Source organism: Neomonachus schauinslandi, chromosome 15 (genome assembly GCF_002201575.2).
Source record: "Neomonachus schauinslandi chromosome 15, ASM220157v2, whole genome shotgun sequence".
Lineage (NCBI taxonomy): Eukaryota > Metazoa > Chordata > Mammalia > Carnivora > Phocidae > Neomonachus > Neomonachus schauinslandi.
This window is the reverse complement of record NC_058417.1, coordinates 10,819,996-10,836,759: the sequence shown is the minus strand read 5'-3', so window position 1 is coordinate 10,836,759 and position 16,764 is coordinate 10,819,996. Positions and strand designations below refer to the sequence as shown.

Sequence of the window (16,764 nt, the reverse complement as noted above, 5' to 3'; positions counted from 1 at the left end):
GGACAAATTCATCGCTGTCATGACTGGGCGCTGGATGGGTGTGAAGCCAGGAGGAATCCCAGAATGGGACCAGATGCCAGAGGTCTGGGGTCAAATCCTGGTCCTAACCCCTGCCAGCACTGTAGCTTGGGCCAGTTCCCGAGCCTCTCTGTGCCTCAGTTCCCCCTCTGTAGAATGAGGGTGATGATAATTGCTCCCTTTAGGACCGTTAGGAAGATTTCATGAGGACACATGTCTGGTCTTAGAACGTGTGTGGCATATGGTCAGGCCTCAGTATTTGCTGGAGCCTCTTCTCTTTTCTGTTGCTATTCTTTTTTTTTTAAAAGATTTTATTTATTAGAGAGCGAGCGAGAGAGAAACAGCATGAGAGGGGAGAGGGTCAGAGGGAGAAGCAGGCTCCCTGCCGAGCCAGGAGCCCGATGCGGGGCTTGATCCCAGGACCCTGGGATCATGACCTGAGCCGAAGGCAGTCGCTTAACCAACTGAGCCACCCAGGTGCCCTTCTGTTGCTATTCTAAGGCTATCCTAGGGCAGTTACTGGTATCAAAGAATGAGCCCATCTGAGACCTTTCTTGGAAATGCCAGCTGCAGAGGGAAACAGCTGGAATGGTGACCGTGTTTAACGGGGTGTCTGTGTGGTCAGGAAGGAGGTGCCTGGACCTGCCACCCTGGCAGACCAGAGCCAGCCAGCCCGTTTTCCCCCTGGAGGCTTCTGCGGGCTTTCCTCTCCTGCTTTGGAAGTTCTCTTTGAGTTGGCCTCAGGGACATGCCAGGTTAACGTCCTCCCCTTGGTGGTACCGGGGAGAGGAAGCAGATATTTCGGACGCTGATGATTTGCCAGTGTCTCCCTAGGCAGCTGCTCGCTGCAGCCGACGGTTGTGGACGTAGAGGCTAAGGAGAGCTCATCAGTCTGCCTCAGGCCTTGCAGCCGGAAAAGGAAGGATGCAGATCCATATGGTTGGAATAAGAAATCCCTGTTTTAGCCCTCGCACGCTGTCCGGGGCTGGCCGGCTTGGCTCCTGAGCCCAGGCTGTCGGGGGGCATCGAGTGGTCTCTGCTCTGCAGCTCCCATGCTGCCCTGTGGGGGTCCGGGCTCAGGCGACTCTCCGCTCTCGTGAGGTGAGCACCCACGAAGCTCCAGGCACGGCAAGTCCCTGTCCTCAGGCAGTTTATCAGTGGGCAGTGAGTAAGTAGGGGAGAGCAGCTGTTTTGAACGCCCGTGATAGTGAGCAAAAAGGGAAATGGGAACTGGGAGAATGGCCCCTGGGGTGTTAACTCCGGTGGTCTCTGAATAGACAGGATCAGGGATAATTTTTAAAATGTTCTTATTAGTTGCCCCTGGGTTGAGCCAGCGCTCACTGTGTGCCAGGCTCTGTCCCAGGCACAGAGGAGAGCGAGGTGAAGATAGGCAGGACCCTGCTCTCAACAAGGGTCAGGGGGGCACAGGGGATAAGCAGGGGCACAAGCAAGAAAATGCCCAGTAGAGAGCGGGGCTCTGCTGAGAACTGAAGCTGGTGACGAGACAGGGAGGCTGGTGGTTCCGGGCAGGCGATGTGGAAAGTGGGCTCTAAGTGAGAAAGCCCGTCCAGGGACGATCATGGGAAGAACACAGGCAGAAGAGGCAGCAGGCGGGTAGAGTGTGCGGCAGGGGCCGGTTTGTGGTACAGGGTTCTCTGAAGTGACAGGGAGCAGATTGTCCCAGTAAGAAGGAAAGTGATTGAAGAAGAGGGTCCAGCACACGGTGGCAGGAAAGAGTTATCGTCTCGTCCTTCCCCCAGAGTAGCCCGGGCCCAAATTTAGGATAATTTGGCTTCTCCTTTTTCTCCTTTTGCTGAGGTGAGGCTGTCCTCTGGTCTCGGAGACTCTGGCCTGACCCCCTGGCTGCTTGGGGTGGGGATGGGGCCCCAGGCCCAGCCTTGAGGGTCTGCGCACATCCGACGTCTGCGGAAGTAAGTCCCCAGCTGTCCACAGAAATCTGCCGTGTTCCTTCACAGCCGTGGCCAGGAGAGTCCCATACGACCTCCCGACAGCCCGACAGCTGTCCGTGGAAGGGCAGAGGTGAGCAAACCAGTCGTTTTCCTCCTGGCTTTGCTTTTGTACTTAAAAGGGTGGAAATACCCGTTCCGTCCCGCACGGCTCCTCTTTGCAAGCGTCTTGAGCTCCTCTTGAGAGAAGTGTTAGGTCACCGCTGTGCCTGAAACCAAGTCTGTGGGGTCTTGGCCGAGGGGACTCCTAGCTCACCCTCGCTTTGCTTCCGCTCTCTCGCTGGCTTCTGAGGAGATGGCGACAGCCCAGGACTTACTGCTGTCACAGTGACCGGCCAGGGCTAAATTAAGCCCAAAATCATGGGAATTCTAAATTTTCCCATGCAGCTCTGCATTTTTTTTCAAATGTCTCAAGCTGGAAAATTGTACTGATCAAAGTGTGTGATCCATAGCTGGGCCTGTCCTATGGTGTGGGTTGGGTGTGGATAGCCGTCAGAAGCCCCCTTTCTACGGTTCCCAGTCCCTGGGTGGCATTGCTGTCTGTTATTAGTGGGTATTTCTAGTAGCCGAGTCACAGCGTGTTAGAAATAGGGACTCTCTAGCCCAGGGGTCACATACAAGCTGCCTTCCTGGGGGGAGGGAGGGGTTCTGACGGTGGCGTTTCACACTTCCAAAGGCCCAAGGGAAGCCCTACTGTTTTGCCCACCATTGAGCCCCCCATAGACCAAGAGAAACATCTGCCACTAGGCTTGTGGCCAGAATTCTAGCCCTGCAGTCAGTGACCTTTGGCTGGGGCTGGCCAGAAGCTTGGGCTCCCCATGACACCATGGAGTTGGCAGGGGATTGAGCCATTGGTCACAAAGAGGGTCTTGGGAATTGAAGGGTTTAGGGAGAGCAACTGGTCTACCCCATCATTTTAGAAGCAAGGAACCTGGTCACTGGCTTGCTTGGTGCCTCAGAGTGGTCACAGCTCTGGACTTAGGTTCCTGGTTTCCTGTCTCCTGATTCTGTGCGTCTACAACACCACATTGTTTGCTTTTTGGCATGATTTTTTAAGAATGCTGTCCATGACTGGTCATTTGCGAAACTACTTTGAAGACTAGAAGAGAGGTGGGGAGCAATAAAGAATTCTTTTTTCCTTTATGGCCTGTGTATGCATCACCATGGTCCACCTGTCAAGGTGTTCGATCCTTGACCCTGCAAGAGAGGCACAGCCCGACACACCCTGTCCCTAAATCAGAGAGTGAAACTAAGTGGCTGTGTCAGATGGAGAGTGTAGCCGGAATGACCAGGACAGGTCTCCTGACCCTGGTTCACGTGATGTATATGTATGTATGTGTATATATACATATATATTTATATTTATTAAAAGATTTTATTTACTTGAGAGTAGCGTGCACGAGTGTGCAAGCAAGGGGAGGGAGAGGGACAAGCAGACTCTTCACTGAATGTGGAACCCGATGTGGGGCTCAATCCCACGACCCCGAGATCATGACCTGAGTCAAAACCAAGAGTCAGATGCTCAACCTACTGAGCCACCCAGGCACTGCCCCCCCGCCCCGCCCCGGTTCACATGATCTTTAAAAATGACCGCATTTCAACACCTGTGTAATCTGTACCCACAGGCTGCTCTTCTCCGAGAGTCCATGCTCGGGGCACGTTGGTAAAGAAAGATGAAATTCCTCGTGTGTGTTTTCAGTACTTCTGCTTTTGGAAAAATTAACACACGAACATGTAAAGTCACAGGAGGCTGACTTGTTCCAGGGACTGTCAGATCCTGGCAGAGGCTGCCCAGGAGGCTCTTTGCGGGACACCCTCCTGCCTCGTGGGCGGCCTGGCACTGCCCAGTGTGGGGGCGGGAGTCCTTCACCTCCTCCTGGTGGTAGGTTAACTGATCCCCCCCTTGGGGCTCTTCCTCCCCTAGAAGGGAGTGAGGAAAAGTGCAAGGGGCAGTTTTATTTGACCTGCTTTATCATCTGGAAGTCAAGTCTAAAATGTTTCCCCTCCAAATCCTTTGAATGCAACAGGCTTTGTTTTTTTTAAGTCCCACTTTTTGGATGGTGATGTAAAATTTGATTTCTCCATTCAGTTAGTGAAGAGAACATTCCTTTTTTTTTTTTTTTGGCTGAATCTCACCATTTTTCTGGTGAAGGTAAAGGGTGTTTTTTTTCTTTTGTTTTTTCCTTTTCACTTCTCCCCTCTGCATGAGTGGTGGTTATCAGACTCTGGGTTACTGCTAGCTTGGCTAATGCAGACTCATAATAGTCCTTTCTCTTTAGTCTGAAATGATTACTGTGGAGAAGAATGTGGCACTGTCCATATTGTCCTAACTGGACCGTTGTCTTCTGGGAAGCCGGCTCAGTTTGGTCATGTGAGCTGTGGTCTCATCCACCCCGACTGAGCCTCCTTGTAATGGTCGTGGTACCCTTTTCCCCAGTAGGAAGGTGGAGATGTTTCCTCACTCATGGATTGCACGCAGAGGAGGATGAAAGCCAACTAATCAAGGCTTGCAAAGTGTTTCACAAACTTACTGCTGTTTATGTGTGTCATAACGGTGACACCCGGGCACTCGCTTCAGGATCCTCGGATGTCACTACAGGAGCTTGGAGTGTCACATGCCCTCAGCGCTGCCCCCCAGGTGCCGTGTGTCGGGCGTTCTGGGCAGTCTCCCCAGGAGCTTCTGGAAGGTGGCCAACAGCGGGCCACCCTGGCGCAACACGGCAGGAGGGGCGGCAGTACCTACCCCTTCGCGTGGCTCTCCCTGTCACCCAGAGAAAAATGAAGTGCATGTGAAGTCATGGGAGGCCTCCAGGCACAGATGGTGTGAGCTGTCATCTGGGGTGATGATTTTCTCATCAGTGCACTCAGTGATACTTACTGATCTTGACTGGATTGTCCCAGGCAGTATTGGTTGACCTGTGCCTGGTTTTGGGGAGTAGGGAGAGACGATTGTTGCTATGCCCTCATAGCTGGTCTTGACGCCTGATGAGGGTCCCCAATCCCTGAAAAGCCACTGCCAAAACCTCCTTAGGGATGTGGTAGAGACCGCAATGGACAGGGTGAGTATCCCGCCTCCGTGTTACCGAAGTGCAGCGGCCAAGGGACCTACGGGCTTTGAGCAGGGACCCACCTGGACTGCCCTGAAGCCGGAGAGAGCCTCCTCCTCCTGTCATGATTGGGAACTCTAGATTTGGAAGGAATTTCCCCACCCAGTTCCACAAACCCCTGGAGCACATTTTGATGGAATTCTTCTTGCCTCCAGGGGCTCCACTCTGGCCTTGGAAGTTTTTGTTTGTTTAGTTTTGTTCTCTTGGCTGTTTCGTTCAGCCTATTTCCAGTCTCCAGTGTCTTTTGAATTCTGCTTGGGTTTTCAGACTTGCCAGAAATTTTCTTCCCTGGCTTGCCCCTTGCAAATATGATGATCCAGCTCTCTCTCTGTGGTCACCGTCATAAGCCGCTCTGAAAAAGGGTGATGGCCAGAGCTTGGCCATCTGCGTTGCCAATGCTGTCTGCATTTTGGGGAGTGACGAGCCTCCCTGGGAAGGACGCAGCTCCTCGGTCAGCCTGAGGTGACAGGCCAGGTGTGACCCAGGAGAGTCTGGTTGGTATCCTTGCGCTTCTACCTGAGGCCCGCTTGGAGGCTCAGGGGATGCACCCTTGCAGTACATCTGGTGTTTGGCTGCTCTCAGGCTCCTTGCATAGCCCACCGTGCTGTAGGTTACAGATGACCACGTTGGCACCTGCTGCTTAGATGTGCAGAAATGGCTTCCGGCGCAAGCGGACCCAGAGGCTCCAGCTGTGATGTCTTGCTCCTTCTCCTTCCCTTTGCTCTTTGCTTTCTTTGGCGTCACCTTTAGACTTAGGGACACCCTGGCCCATCTGGTGGCTTTTGGCAGCCCAGGCTGGACTGTCCGCCCGTCCCGATCTAGCCACCATAGCTGGGGGCCTGCGGTACTCTGATTGGCGGAGCCTGAACTGGGCCTGCACCTGGCCACCTTCCCCATGGAAGACCAAGGATCTTTCTGAGACAAGGGGATATGGGTGTTGCAAAGGCAGAGACAGCAGATTCCGTTTCCAGGACAGAAATGAAATTTCTTTGGCTTAAAGAACCTTTTCTAGTACTGGGGCCTGACTGTAGAAAAATGAGTGTTTCCTTCTATACTGAAGAGACTGTGGCTTTTGATGCGGAGTCTCCAGAGCTCCCAAGGGCCTTTTGGAAGGCCTGACAGAAATGTGCATTGCCCATGGTGAGACTTCCCCAGCCCAGCCGAAATGTTCAGTTTCTTTGCCGTTTCTTGGCTTTTATCAACTCAGTGAGGTTACTGGTGGTTATCACGTGCATCAGAAGCTTTGATTCTTAATAAAATGAATGATTAATACAGTTTCAGAACATGCTCTTCAGGGCTGGGGCTGGAGTGGGAAGGTGAGGTGGGGGCCCCTGGGCATCCCATTCCAGGGGAATCATGGATGTCCTGTGGCTTCTGTGCAGAAGAATGTGTTTGCTTTGAATAGAATCCCAACTTGTCTCCATTCAGAAAATATTTAAAGTTGTAACAGAATTATACAGACTTAATCGCTTATAATGAAATGGTTCTAAGTAATTCCTGATGATAGAATTCAATTTTTAAATTTCTTATTAGAGCAAGCACAGGTCGGGGTGGGGGTGGTGGAGAGAGAGAATTTTAAGCAGACTCCACGCCCAGTGCAGAGCCTGGTGTGGGGCTTGATCCCACGACCCTGAAATCATGACCTGAGCTAAAATATCCAGAGTTGGATGCTTAACTGACTGAACCACAGGCGTCCCTAGAACTCCCATTTCTGAAGGCATTTCTAGTTACTAATGTTCTGATGGCATTTGTCCCAAGTTGTTGGTATGTAGTTTATGAAAATGAGCCCCACCCTTTCTTTTTTGCTATCTTGGTCTTAAACCTTAAACAAAGTTTATTTTTCCCTCTTGTTTTGGCATCCCCCACTACCCCCTTTCCTCTCACCGTCCCCATATCTGAGTGGAAACTCCTTAATAAAAGACTGGGTGTTTGGGAGCTGACCACAACTTCCCCGGCTTGAGTGAAGAGTGCAGGAGGTAACACAGGATCCTGTGCTGGTTAGTTCAGGCTCCCCAAGCTGGAAAGGGAAGAAAACTGGCAGATTGAGAGGGAAAGTCCGGAAGGTGGAGTATGCACACCATTCAGAAAAGCAAGACCAAAACAAAACTTAGGTTCTGGAAATAGCACAGGGTGGATACTTGAGGATGGAGTGTGTTCAGGCCAGGCTTTTGGGAGGGAGTGCCTGACAGATGTTTGCTGGGGGAGGAGATGTTTAGGTGTTGACAGCCCAATCCTGAGGTTGAGGGGGAGAAGTTTTAAAATGGGAAGGGCGAGGTCTGAGGTCCACAGGGACAAGTGCGACGGAGCCGCCCATGTCCCTGTCTTCAGTTGGAGCCGCCTGGGGGACCCTCTTGCGCACACAGCCGGGGCTGTGGTCCTGTGGTCTGCTGCCCACTCACGTGTCACCAGCTTCTCTCACGGCTGGAATTGGAGGTGTCCGTCTCCACAGTCTCCGGTGAGGTGCATCACCCAGTTGGCCTTGCAGATGGTTTTCGTGGAGGTGCCTTTGGTGTCCTTTCTCCTATTGGGAATTTCTTCTCCCGAGATCTCCCCATTCTCCCCGTGGGCCCATTCTGAAAGCTGCTCTCGTCTATAGCTTTAAGAAAATGACCGGTAGCCATTCAAATTATATAGGCTTTATATATTTTTCTGACTGTAAGGAACGTTTGGTTACCTTTTTCCTTCTTCTTCTTCTTCTTTTTTTTTTAAATGTCAAGGGACTATTTGTTTATTTTTGTTTGTTTGTTTTAAGATTTTATTTATTTATTTGAGACAGAGAGAATGAGAGAGAGAGAGCACATGAGAGGGGGGAGGGTCAGAGGCAGAAGCAGGCTCCCTGCCGAACAGGGAGCCCGATGCGGGACTCAATCCAGGGACTCCAGGATCATGACCTGAGCCGAAGGCAGTCGCTTAACCAACTGAGCCACCCAGGCGCCCACCTTTTTCCTTCTTCTTAAGGCCTAAATATTTCAAAGAGACTGCTGACAGATGTCTTTGCAAATTGAGCCTGTTAGAGAAAACCCCTGCCTAGGTCCCCAGCCCCAGTTTCTCAGTTGTTTGGAGTTTTCCCAGCCTCTGTCTGGCAGGGCAGAGGGCACTCCGGCGCTTGATCAGACGAATTGGTGCCTTTTCTTTGCCACCAAAGGGCTAGGAGCCTTGGTGGATGCCCCGGCTGGGCCTCATGGCCTCTCCCTGACCTCTCCTGAGGAGGACACTGGGTTCCAAGGTGGCTGGACTAGAAGAAGGGCACCCGAGCCTGGAGCATCGTTTCTCCCTCAGGAAATTGTTCTGGTTTTTTGTTTTTGTTTTTTTCATTATATTTCTCACCCTTTGAGGCCTTTTTACCTTGAGGACCATTTGCTATCATGCTTAGTCAGAGCTGCTTCCTGACCTGGAGGAGGGTGGCCGAGGACCTCTTCAGCGGTGGACCCCAGCTCCTCCTGCTTCTCAGAGGGTGGGACAGTCGTAGCTGCCGTGCACCAGATGGAGTGACAAATGGAAGTGCCTGGTGGTCTCTGGCACATCGGAGGCCCCCCTGCGCATTAAGTACACCTGAATTTGATGAGCATTTGCACTTTAAGCTGGGCGATGCTCATTAAAAATGAAAAGTGTTCTTTTTTGCTTTTCGAGGCCCATCCCATCTCTGCCAGCAGTGAATGTTGCTGTGAATGAAAAACCGAACTAAATCAAATGTGCAGGTCACCGTGAAAATTTTTATCCCTGGTCCTTTGACAGGCTTTAGAGGATTTATGAGAGCTGGCCAGATCCGTGGAGAGGCAGAATATGCCTGCCTTCTGTCGAAGCCCCGTTCTGTGGCTTCAGATGGAGACAGAATTCTTGGCATATTTGAGGCTGGAGTGAAGGCCTTGTTGGCCATAGCGGATGTATGGATTGTCACCAGGACGAAATTTTATGGGCTCTTATTTGTATGGTTGTATGTGACAAGTGATCATTGCGTTTCCTGTGGCTCTTCCCCACCCCCCCCACCAGCCCCAACCACTTAAGTTTACTTATTTTTTGATGTTCCCGTTGCCTGTCCGAGGCTTCAGATGAGGAAGGAGGGTGCCATCCATTGTTTCTGAGGCAGAAGCAGCACAGCAGCTTGGTGGAGCGTGAGGGCCAGTGCAGGAGGAGGGAGGAGGCGCCACCCACCCACACCCTCCACAGGGCTGCTTTGGAGGAGGTGACCTCAGTCAGCTTGACCTCGTGACTTGAGGTCCTCGGGCTCCTCATCTCTACCTTTCATGAGCATTAAGTGAGGTAGAGCCAGGCCCCAAGGCTGCCTTGGCTTCCGCACAGCCGCAGCCAGAATAGCCCAGAATGAGCCCAGCAGGTGGGAGTGGGGGATGGGCAAGGGGAGGACGCCTGCTTTGTGTCCAGACTCTGTCTTGGGCAATCCCTGAGTGTTCTGGACCTCCGTTTCCTCATTTTATAGATGAGGAATAATCTACATTAGCACTTCCTCCCACCCCTCAGGTCTTCTCAGCTTGGAAGACATACTGGGAGTGATTTCTGGCAGAAACTCCTTCCCGTGCCTGCCTTTGCAGCCGCCAACAGCCAGCGGAGTTGGTTGTTCGGGCTTTGCGTCCTCAGATCCCCTGTGCTCCCCTCTGTCCCCTCCCAGTCTGTGGCCTTCCTGAGGCCGGGGACGCTGTTTTTAATCTGTTTTCGTAAATTTATTCAACAGCATTTGTATCCACGTCAGGCACGGTATTGGGTGCTGGGTGGTCATTGGTGAACAAGACCAAACCCGTGGACCAAAGCCGATTGTCAGAGAATTGGACCTCACTCTAGCTCAGTAAATGTTTCTTCTCTGGAGAGAGGGGATGTGGGTTTGTGGTGGAGGGCTGGGTGGACCCGTTAATGGGTAACCCTGGGCCTCAATTTTTCCCCTCTGTGAAATGATGGGAGTGGGCTAGACCAGATTATTTCCAAGTTGTATTAGCTCAGGCCAGGTGCTGGAAAGTTTGAAAGCCCAGTGGAGGGCCTTGGCTGTGCTCTGCAAGAGTAGTTGGAAACCTATAAGTCAGGAGAAAAGCGCTCACAGAAAACGTCCTGGGCAATTAGAAGCACAGTGGACCAAAGCCAGATGTCGAATGATTTTAAAGGCATGGTTAGGCATTTTAGGGGCGCCCGGCTGGCTCAGTCTGAAGAATATGTGACTCTTGATCTCAGGGTCATGAGTTGGAGCCCCACGTTGGGTGTAGAGATTACTTTAAGAGGGGGGGCATAGATAGGCATTTTTGGGGTAAGATATACCTGAAATGAGAGGCTTTCTTGCTCCCACAGAATTTAAAATTTGTCAGGACCGTCTGCCCCCAGTGTTAGATTCTTCTGTCGCTGGCTTTTTGCCACTCGTGAAACTACAACCCATGGAAGAGCCGTGCCAGTAGAAGTGTTTTGAAAATCAGAGCAACAGTTACAATGTTTACTTCTTGCCTGCCGAAGGCTTGCCCTCGAGTTTAGATTTTATTCACTATTAACTTGTAGTATTGATCTTGTAATTTTGAAAAGAAGATGGATCTCTTTCCTCCTAGGGAGGCTGAAGCGCGTCCACTCATCCCTGCCCCCCCGACCCCCCGCCAGACCTCGGTACCTGCCCTTTTACAGAAAGGGCTGAGCCGGAGCCTCCTGCTGTCTCGGAGGAGCTCATGGTACAGGGAGTGTGTTTCTTTCTCTCTCCAGGTCATGGCTTCTGGCTTCTCGGACCTGAGGCTCCAGCGGAGGCAATGACCGGCAGGGACCTTGCTCCACGCCAGTTACGGACACTGAATCTTCGCAGGGCACGAGCTTGCCCAGCACAGGAACGTCTCTCTCTTTGAAGGGCTTTACAGTTGCCACAAAGACCGTGAAGATGGCGACTTCGTCTATCAGACGGCAAATGAAAAACATTGTGAACAATTACTCGGAAGCTGAAATAAAAGTGCGGGAAGCCACCTCCAATGACCCGTGGGGCCCGTCCAGCTCCCTGATGACCGAGATCGCCGACCTGACCTACAACGTGGCGGCCTTCTCGGAGATCATGAGCATGGTGTGGAAACGCCTCAACGACCACGGCAAGAACTGGCGGCACGTGTATAAGGCGCTCACGCTGCTGGACTACCTTATCAAGACGGGCTCCGAGCGCGTGGCCCAGCAGTGCCGCGAGAACCTCTTCGCCGTCCAGACGCTGAAGGACTTCCAGTACATCGATCGCGATGGCAAGGACCAGGGCATCAACGTGCGCGAGAAGTCCAAGCAGCTGGTGGCCCTCCTCAAGGACGAGGAGCGGCTGAAGGCTGAGAGGGCCCAGGCTCTCAAAACCAAAGAGCGCATGGCCCAGGTCGCCACGGGCATGGGCAGCAACCAGATCACCTTCGGCCGCGGCTCCAGCCAGCCCAACCTCTCCACCAGCTACTCGGAGCAGGAGTATGGCAAGGCCGGGGGGTCGCCGGCTTCCTACCACGGCTGTGAGTAGTGGAAGCGCTCCCTCCCCCTTGCCGGAGGGTGCTGGGTACAGACACGGCAGCACTGGGTGGCGGGTGGGGTGGCACGTGCCTTTGGGCTAAGCGAGAGCTCGCATCTGCCCTCCATTCTCCGCTTTGGGCAGCCCGGACAACAGTGTCAGTGGTCTGCACCCATTTACGGTTAATGGCGGGGGGGGTAGGATTTTGGTCCCTTGGCTGCTCTGGCTCAGGGGTCTCAAAACCTTCTGCTGCTCTGGGGTCCTATTCAGTACCCCTGGGTAGGGCTGGAGCCAAGCGATTGGCCTGCCGTGAAAAACAGTGGGGAGTTGACTGCGTTTGGTAGGTAGGAGGAAATGAATGCTCCTTCTTGATAACCTCATGTCTTTAATTTCCTGTTAAATGTTGTTCCGATGACTGGGCTGCGGGTCTCTCAACTGGCTCAGGGTGTCACTCTCTTTCAGCATCACAGGGGAGGGAGATGGGAGGTCTCTATCTCAGTGAAAGAGAAGGCTGAAACCCCTGCAGGTGTTAGTGTGAGCGAGGCCTCCTCTTTCAGCATGGGGACGAGAGCTCTTGGGGAGCTGCTTGCATGGCTGGGTCTGGGTGGGGCCACTCGGTTTTCTCATTTTTTGCATGCGGGATTCCTGCAGGGTTCTTGCCCCTCATTCGGATGAGATTTCAGGGAAGAGAAGTGGAGTTCAGGCCCTGACGGAAGCTGGTCTCGGAGAGCCGTGTGGGCGTCCTGGGCATTCACTAAAAGTGGTCCGGGGAATGGGCGCCCCTCTGCTGTCCCAGTGTGGTGTTGAGACTGGTGGCCCTGGTCGCCTGGGGGGTGGGGGACGCACACATTGTATCTTCTGGCTGAAAGAAACAGAAGTGCAGGCCCCCCACACCCCCTTTCTTTTTGGAATCTGTAACACCGTGACAGCATAACAGCACATGTTTTTCTTTTCTAAGGAAGTTGTTTGTTGCCTGACAAACTCCTGTTGGTCCTCGTTTAGTCAGTGGCTCTGTTACCAGGCCGCCTGCTAACATTTCCTGCGCGCAGGCTTCAGTTAGACCCCGTACCGCCCCCAGCAGCATTTTGAGAAATGTGTCAGCTGGGAGATTTGCGTTCCCGAGTCAGACTTCCTGCCTCTAGGAATTCCAAATTCTTACCAAAGGCTTGGAGAGGTTAGCATTTTTCTCGTCCCGTTTCTGGTTACTGTTGTTCCCCTCTTCGTCTGAACTGCTCTGGTGAGGCGAAGGTTGTGACCTTTATGAAAACGCCCGGAATGGACTGTGACCTGCAGCTCCGCCTGGGCCAGGTTGCCCCCGCCCCCCAAAATGAAGATTGCCCTGGAAGGAGTGCGGTTGTTTCTCCATCCCCCAAGAAGGGCCGCTGTGGGTGCAGTTGGTCTCAGGCTGCCTCTGTGGAAGTGGCTGGGTCTGTGCTGCCCAGCTATGGGCCCCTGCTCCGCTCTCCACACACCTCCTGTGGTCATTTTTGTCAAGAAGCCAGAGGATACAAAGCCAGAGCTGAAACAGCGTCCCATTCATCGAGAGCTCGTGGGACCGTCCGGGTGCCCGAGCCTGGGGGTCTGGATGGGGCCCCGGTCCCAGGTCCTGGCGGCCTTCTGCTGGGCTGACGGCTGCTGCCACGGTCCTAGCTCGCACAGCTTCCGGTTCCCTCGGCCCTTGAGCTTGAGCTGCATGTGCAGGGTCAGAACGTGGTCAGCAGGGTGTTGGCCCCTCCGCGTGCGTCGGGCTTCGGCCCCGGCCCGCACTCTGCCGCTCCCAGTCCCTCTAATGGCGTGTCTCTCTCTGTGTGTATGTGTGTGTGTGTCCCTGCCCGACAGCGCCCGAGGCCTCGCTGTGTCCCCAGCACCGCACAGGGGCCCCGCTGGGTCAGAGCGAGGAGCTGCAGCCGCTGAGCCAGCGCCACCCCTTCCTGCCGCACCTGGGGCTGGCCTCCCGCCCAAATGGCGACTGGTCCCAGCCCTGCCTCACTTGTGACCGCGCAGCCCGAGGTGGGACGGCGGTTTGCTTTTCTCCTTCCTAGAAATGCGGGGCAGCTTGCTGGGGGTGTGCTTGTTGGGTCCAGTACAGCCAACTCTCTCCCTGTCTCCTCCTGGGCCTCTCGGTCCAGCCTCCCGCGGACCCAGGGCCCCTGTTTTGCTCTCTCCCTAGGCGCTCCCCTCTAACCATCCTGTGCCCCTTGCTAGAAGTTCTGCTGCCATCTGGGTAACGCATGGGGTGATTGCCCATGCTTTCCCTGTATCCCCACACCCTGAAAAATTGGAGGGCGCTCTGCAGTCGGCCAGACCCAGGAGTGGTGGGGGCCGGACACCACTTGGCTTGTTGAGCCAGAAAGGTGCGGTTTAAATCTCACAACGCCTGGGAAAGCCGGGGGCCTCGGTGGACAGTCGCTGGAAGCCATCGTCCTTGATGCAGTGATCCATGCCTTGATGAGGACAACATGGGATTGTTCTTGTTTCTCAATTAACTTCTGTCCTTCCAGAAATCCCCATTACTGTGCTAAACAGAGAGTTAGCTGTACTGTCAATTCTAGGTCACAGTGTTTAAAGATAACCTAATTCAATGGGTAGCTAAAAGTGGGGCTTCTCTCTTGACTAATTAATAATGTATCCTGGTCAGAGTCTACAACTGTTGCAGGTTAAACTGAAAACCGATTTTTTTCCTGTTGCCTACCGGAAAATGTTCTCAGGCTAGTCAAACCCCCAAGTGGGGCCCTGCTACAGAGAAGAAAGCCGGCTGTTCTCTTCTGCTCTTACGAGAAGGGGCACCAACGAGGAGCCTTTGTGTGACTTCCCCGATAAGGTGGCCGGCCTTTATTCAGCCCTGGAAACCGTTCCCTTTGATTCATGCCTCATTAATATTACAGCTTGTTTGACTTGGGTATGTGTGTGATCACTGTAGTTCGCTCTGGGATATTTTCCTTCATGCTCCTGTGTTCTCCTCCCCGTTTTATACGGGATTTTGTAAGGAGGACCAGCTTTGCACTGCAGAGAATGCAAACGACCACAAGTGTGTTTTGAACGATCATCCAGAGGCCCTTGAGCTACACACCATTTCTTCCACCAGATCTTTGGGGGCTGTTCTCGGCAGGTTCCCAGTGTTCCCCAGGACTCCGGGGTCCACTCAGTAACTGGGAAGTTCTGTTTTGAGTCTTGGGTTCGCTGGCGTGCAGATTGGCTTTCCTGGGCCCTCTGCATATTAACCTCAGGCCCACGGCCTGCGCCAGCCGCGCTGCCTGCCCCCTCCCTCCTGCTGTGGCCAGGAAGGACCACGCCCTGTGCCCCCAGGCCGGTCTCTGTCCTGTCTGGTTCTTTTCCACCTGGGTGCCTCCCCTGCACACACACGTCTGGCAGGTGGCTCCAGGTACACAGCTCTCGTGGCTGTCTCTTCTCCTTCGGCTTTGGTAGAAATGAAGGATCAAAACGAGTAGGTCTTTTTTGACAATTTTTCATGTCCCAGAGGAGTTTGGGGCAGAGTGTTACATGGTGTCAACGTTTTTCATCCTTTGTTGAGCGTGTGCATCTGTCTCCATATCTCACACCCTGCCCATCCTAGAGGCAGTTGGGGGGAGGGCAGGGCCTGGCCCGTGACGGCTTTCTGTTCTTCTTTAGCACTTATAACCAAGTGTTCAGTTTAAGTTAAGTGCCAAATGTACGCACATCAGCGGATTTCCTTCGAACGTGATGGCTCAGAATGCGGCAGTGGGGGAGTCAGATGGACACTGGCCGTTCAGGAAGTGGTCTCGTGAGATGCAGGCCGAGATGCCGGAGAGACGTATCGGAGACGCACCCTTAGGAACCCAGACCCTGCAGGGAGGCCTGGGGGACACGGGTGAAGACTCGGCTGGGGGGCGGGGGGAGGCAGACTGTGGAGAACACCCCTTCCTGGGAGAGCAGGCGCTGCGGGGAGGCTCCTCACGCCTTAGCTGCTGTTCTGACCCAGGGAAATCATGACGATGTTTGAGGGGACCTTCCTGTCATGTACCGTTACCCGTCTGATCCTCCCTGTGCCTCCTCCCCCACCCTTACCTCCCCCATACATCTGTAGATCTGACGTTGGAAACCTCTCGAATTCTGTGCCTTCATCTCTAGTTCCGTGACCTCAGTTCAGTGTCCGCTTTCTGATTGGTTTCCTTGCTGTTAGCCTCCCCCATTCGTGTCCACCTTCCACCTTGACGGGTGATACGCTGAGCCTGGGTGTTGGAGAGCTCCTCTGGATTCCAGGGGTCTCCCAGGATCCCAGGATCCAGTTCAGAGCCTTTGACATGGCTGACAACGCCCCTGATGGTCCTTGGCTGGCCTCCGTCAGCTTAAGTGTGCTGAGGTCTGCCTGGAGGGCCGCTCCCAAGCTCTCCATGAAGCCCGCCCTGGCTGCACTCTGGCTCCCGCGTTCCCTCGTTCACTCAGCAAATGTGTATTGAGTTCCTGTTGTGTGCCTAAGCACAAAGGACAGAGCCGTCTGCCCTACTCCGGAGAAGAGAGACAATAAACCTAAGACATGATCCAGCATGTTACAGGACGAGTGCTCTGGGAAACAGCAGACAAAAACCAAACAACCCAGTCGAGCATGAGGAGTAAGGAGGGTGGTCTGCAGTGTTAAGGAGGGTGTCAGGATAGGCCTCTTTGAGAACGTGATGTTGGAGCAAAGGTCGAAGGGGGATGAGAAGTGCGCTGTGTGAAGGTTTGGAAGAGCATTCTAGGCAGAGGATGGGAGCAGCCATACAAAGGGCCTGAGGTGGAGTGTGCTCAGGGGTGCTTGCAGACCAGGAAGGCCCCCCGGGTGGCTAGAGCTGGGTGAGGCAGAGTGGCAGGTGAGGTCAAGGGCAGGGGTATGGCAAAGGGCGGGCCTGGCGAAGGTGGAGGGCGGCTTCTCAAACTGCCTCTGGCAGGGAGCAGCTCTTCAATTCCTGATGCGCTCAGACTGATACTTTTGTATCTGTTTGGATGTTTGTATCAGATTGCTCTCAAGGTTTCTAACTACTTTCTCTCACTGCTTTCTCCGCCGGCTGTGTACTGGGTGGGGAAACCTTACTCTCCTTATCCAGGTGGGCGCTGGTGGGGCTGTGGAGGTCTGGAGAGGTCTTAAAGGAGAGCCAGCAGGCTTGCTGGAGGACTGGGGGGGGGGGGGGGGGGGGGGAAGAGTTGAGGACTGCTAGCTGAGCCACTGGGAGATGGGTGGCTGTGAGTGGAGCAGGTTTGAGCAGAGGCG

General features: G+C 53.8%; 1 protein-coding gene across 5 annotated transcripts in view; it reads left to right on the top strand.

The window, feature by feature from the left end:
- EPN2 (epsin 2) overlaps window positions 1-16,764 on the top strand; it is an 80,260-nt gene that overhangs the window by 25,550 nt on the left and 37,946 nt on the right. For 4 of the 5 annotated variants that reach the window (XM_021694782.2, XM_021694784.2, XM_021694783.2 and 1 more), the window contains exon 2: window positions 10,778-11,541. In XM_021694782.2, the coding sequence (XP_021550457.1) occupies window positions 10,947-11,541 (595 nt within the window). In that variant the 5' untranslated portion in view covers window positions 10,778-10,946. Of the gene's footprint in view, window positions 1-10,777; window positions 11,542-13,376; window positions 13,548-14,422; window positions 14,426-16,764 lie in introns of all 5 variants that reach the window. The other variant, XM_044921724.1, reaches the window with a different exon arrangement.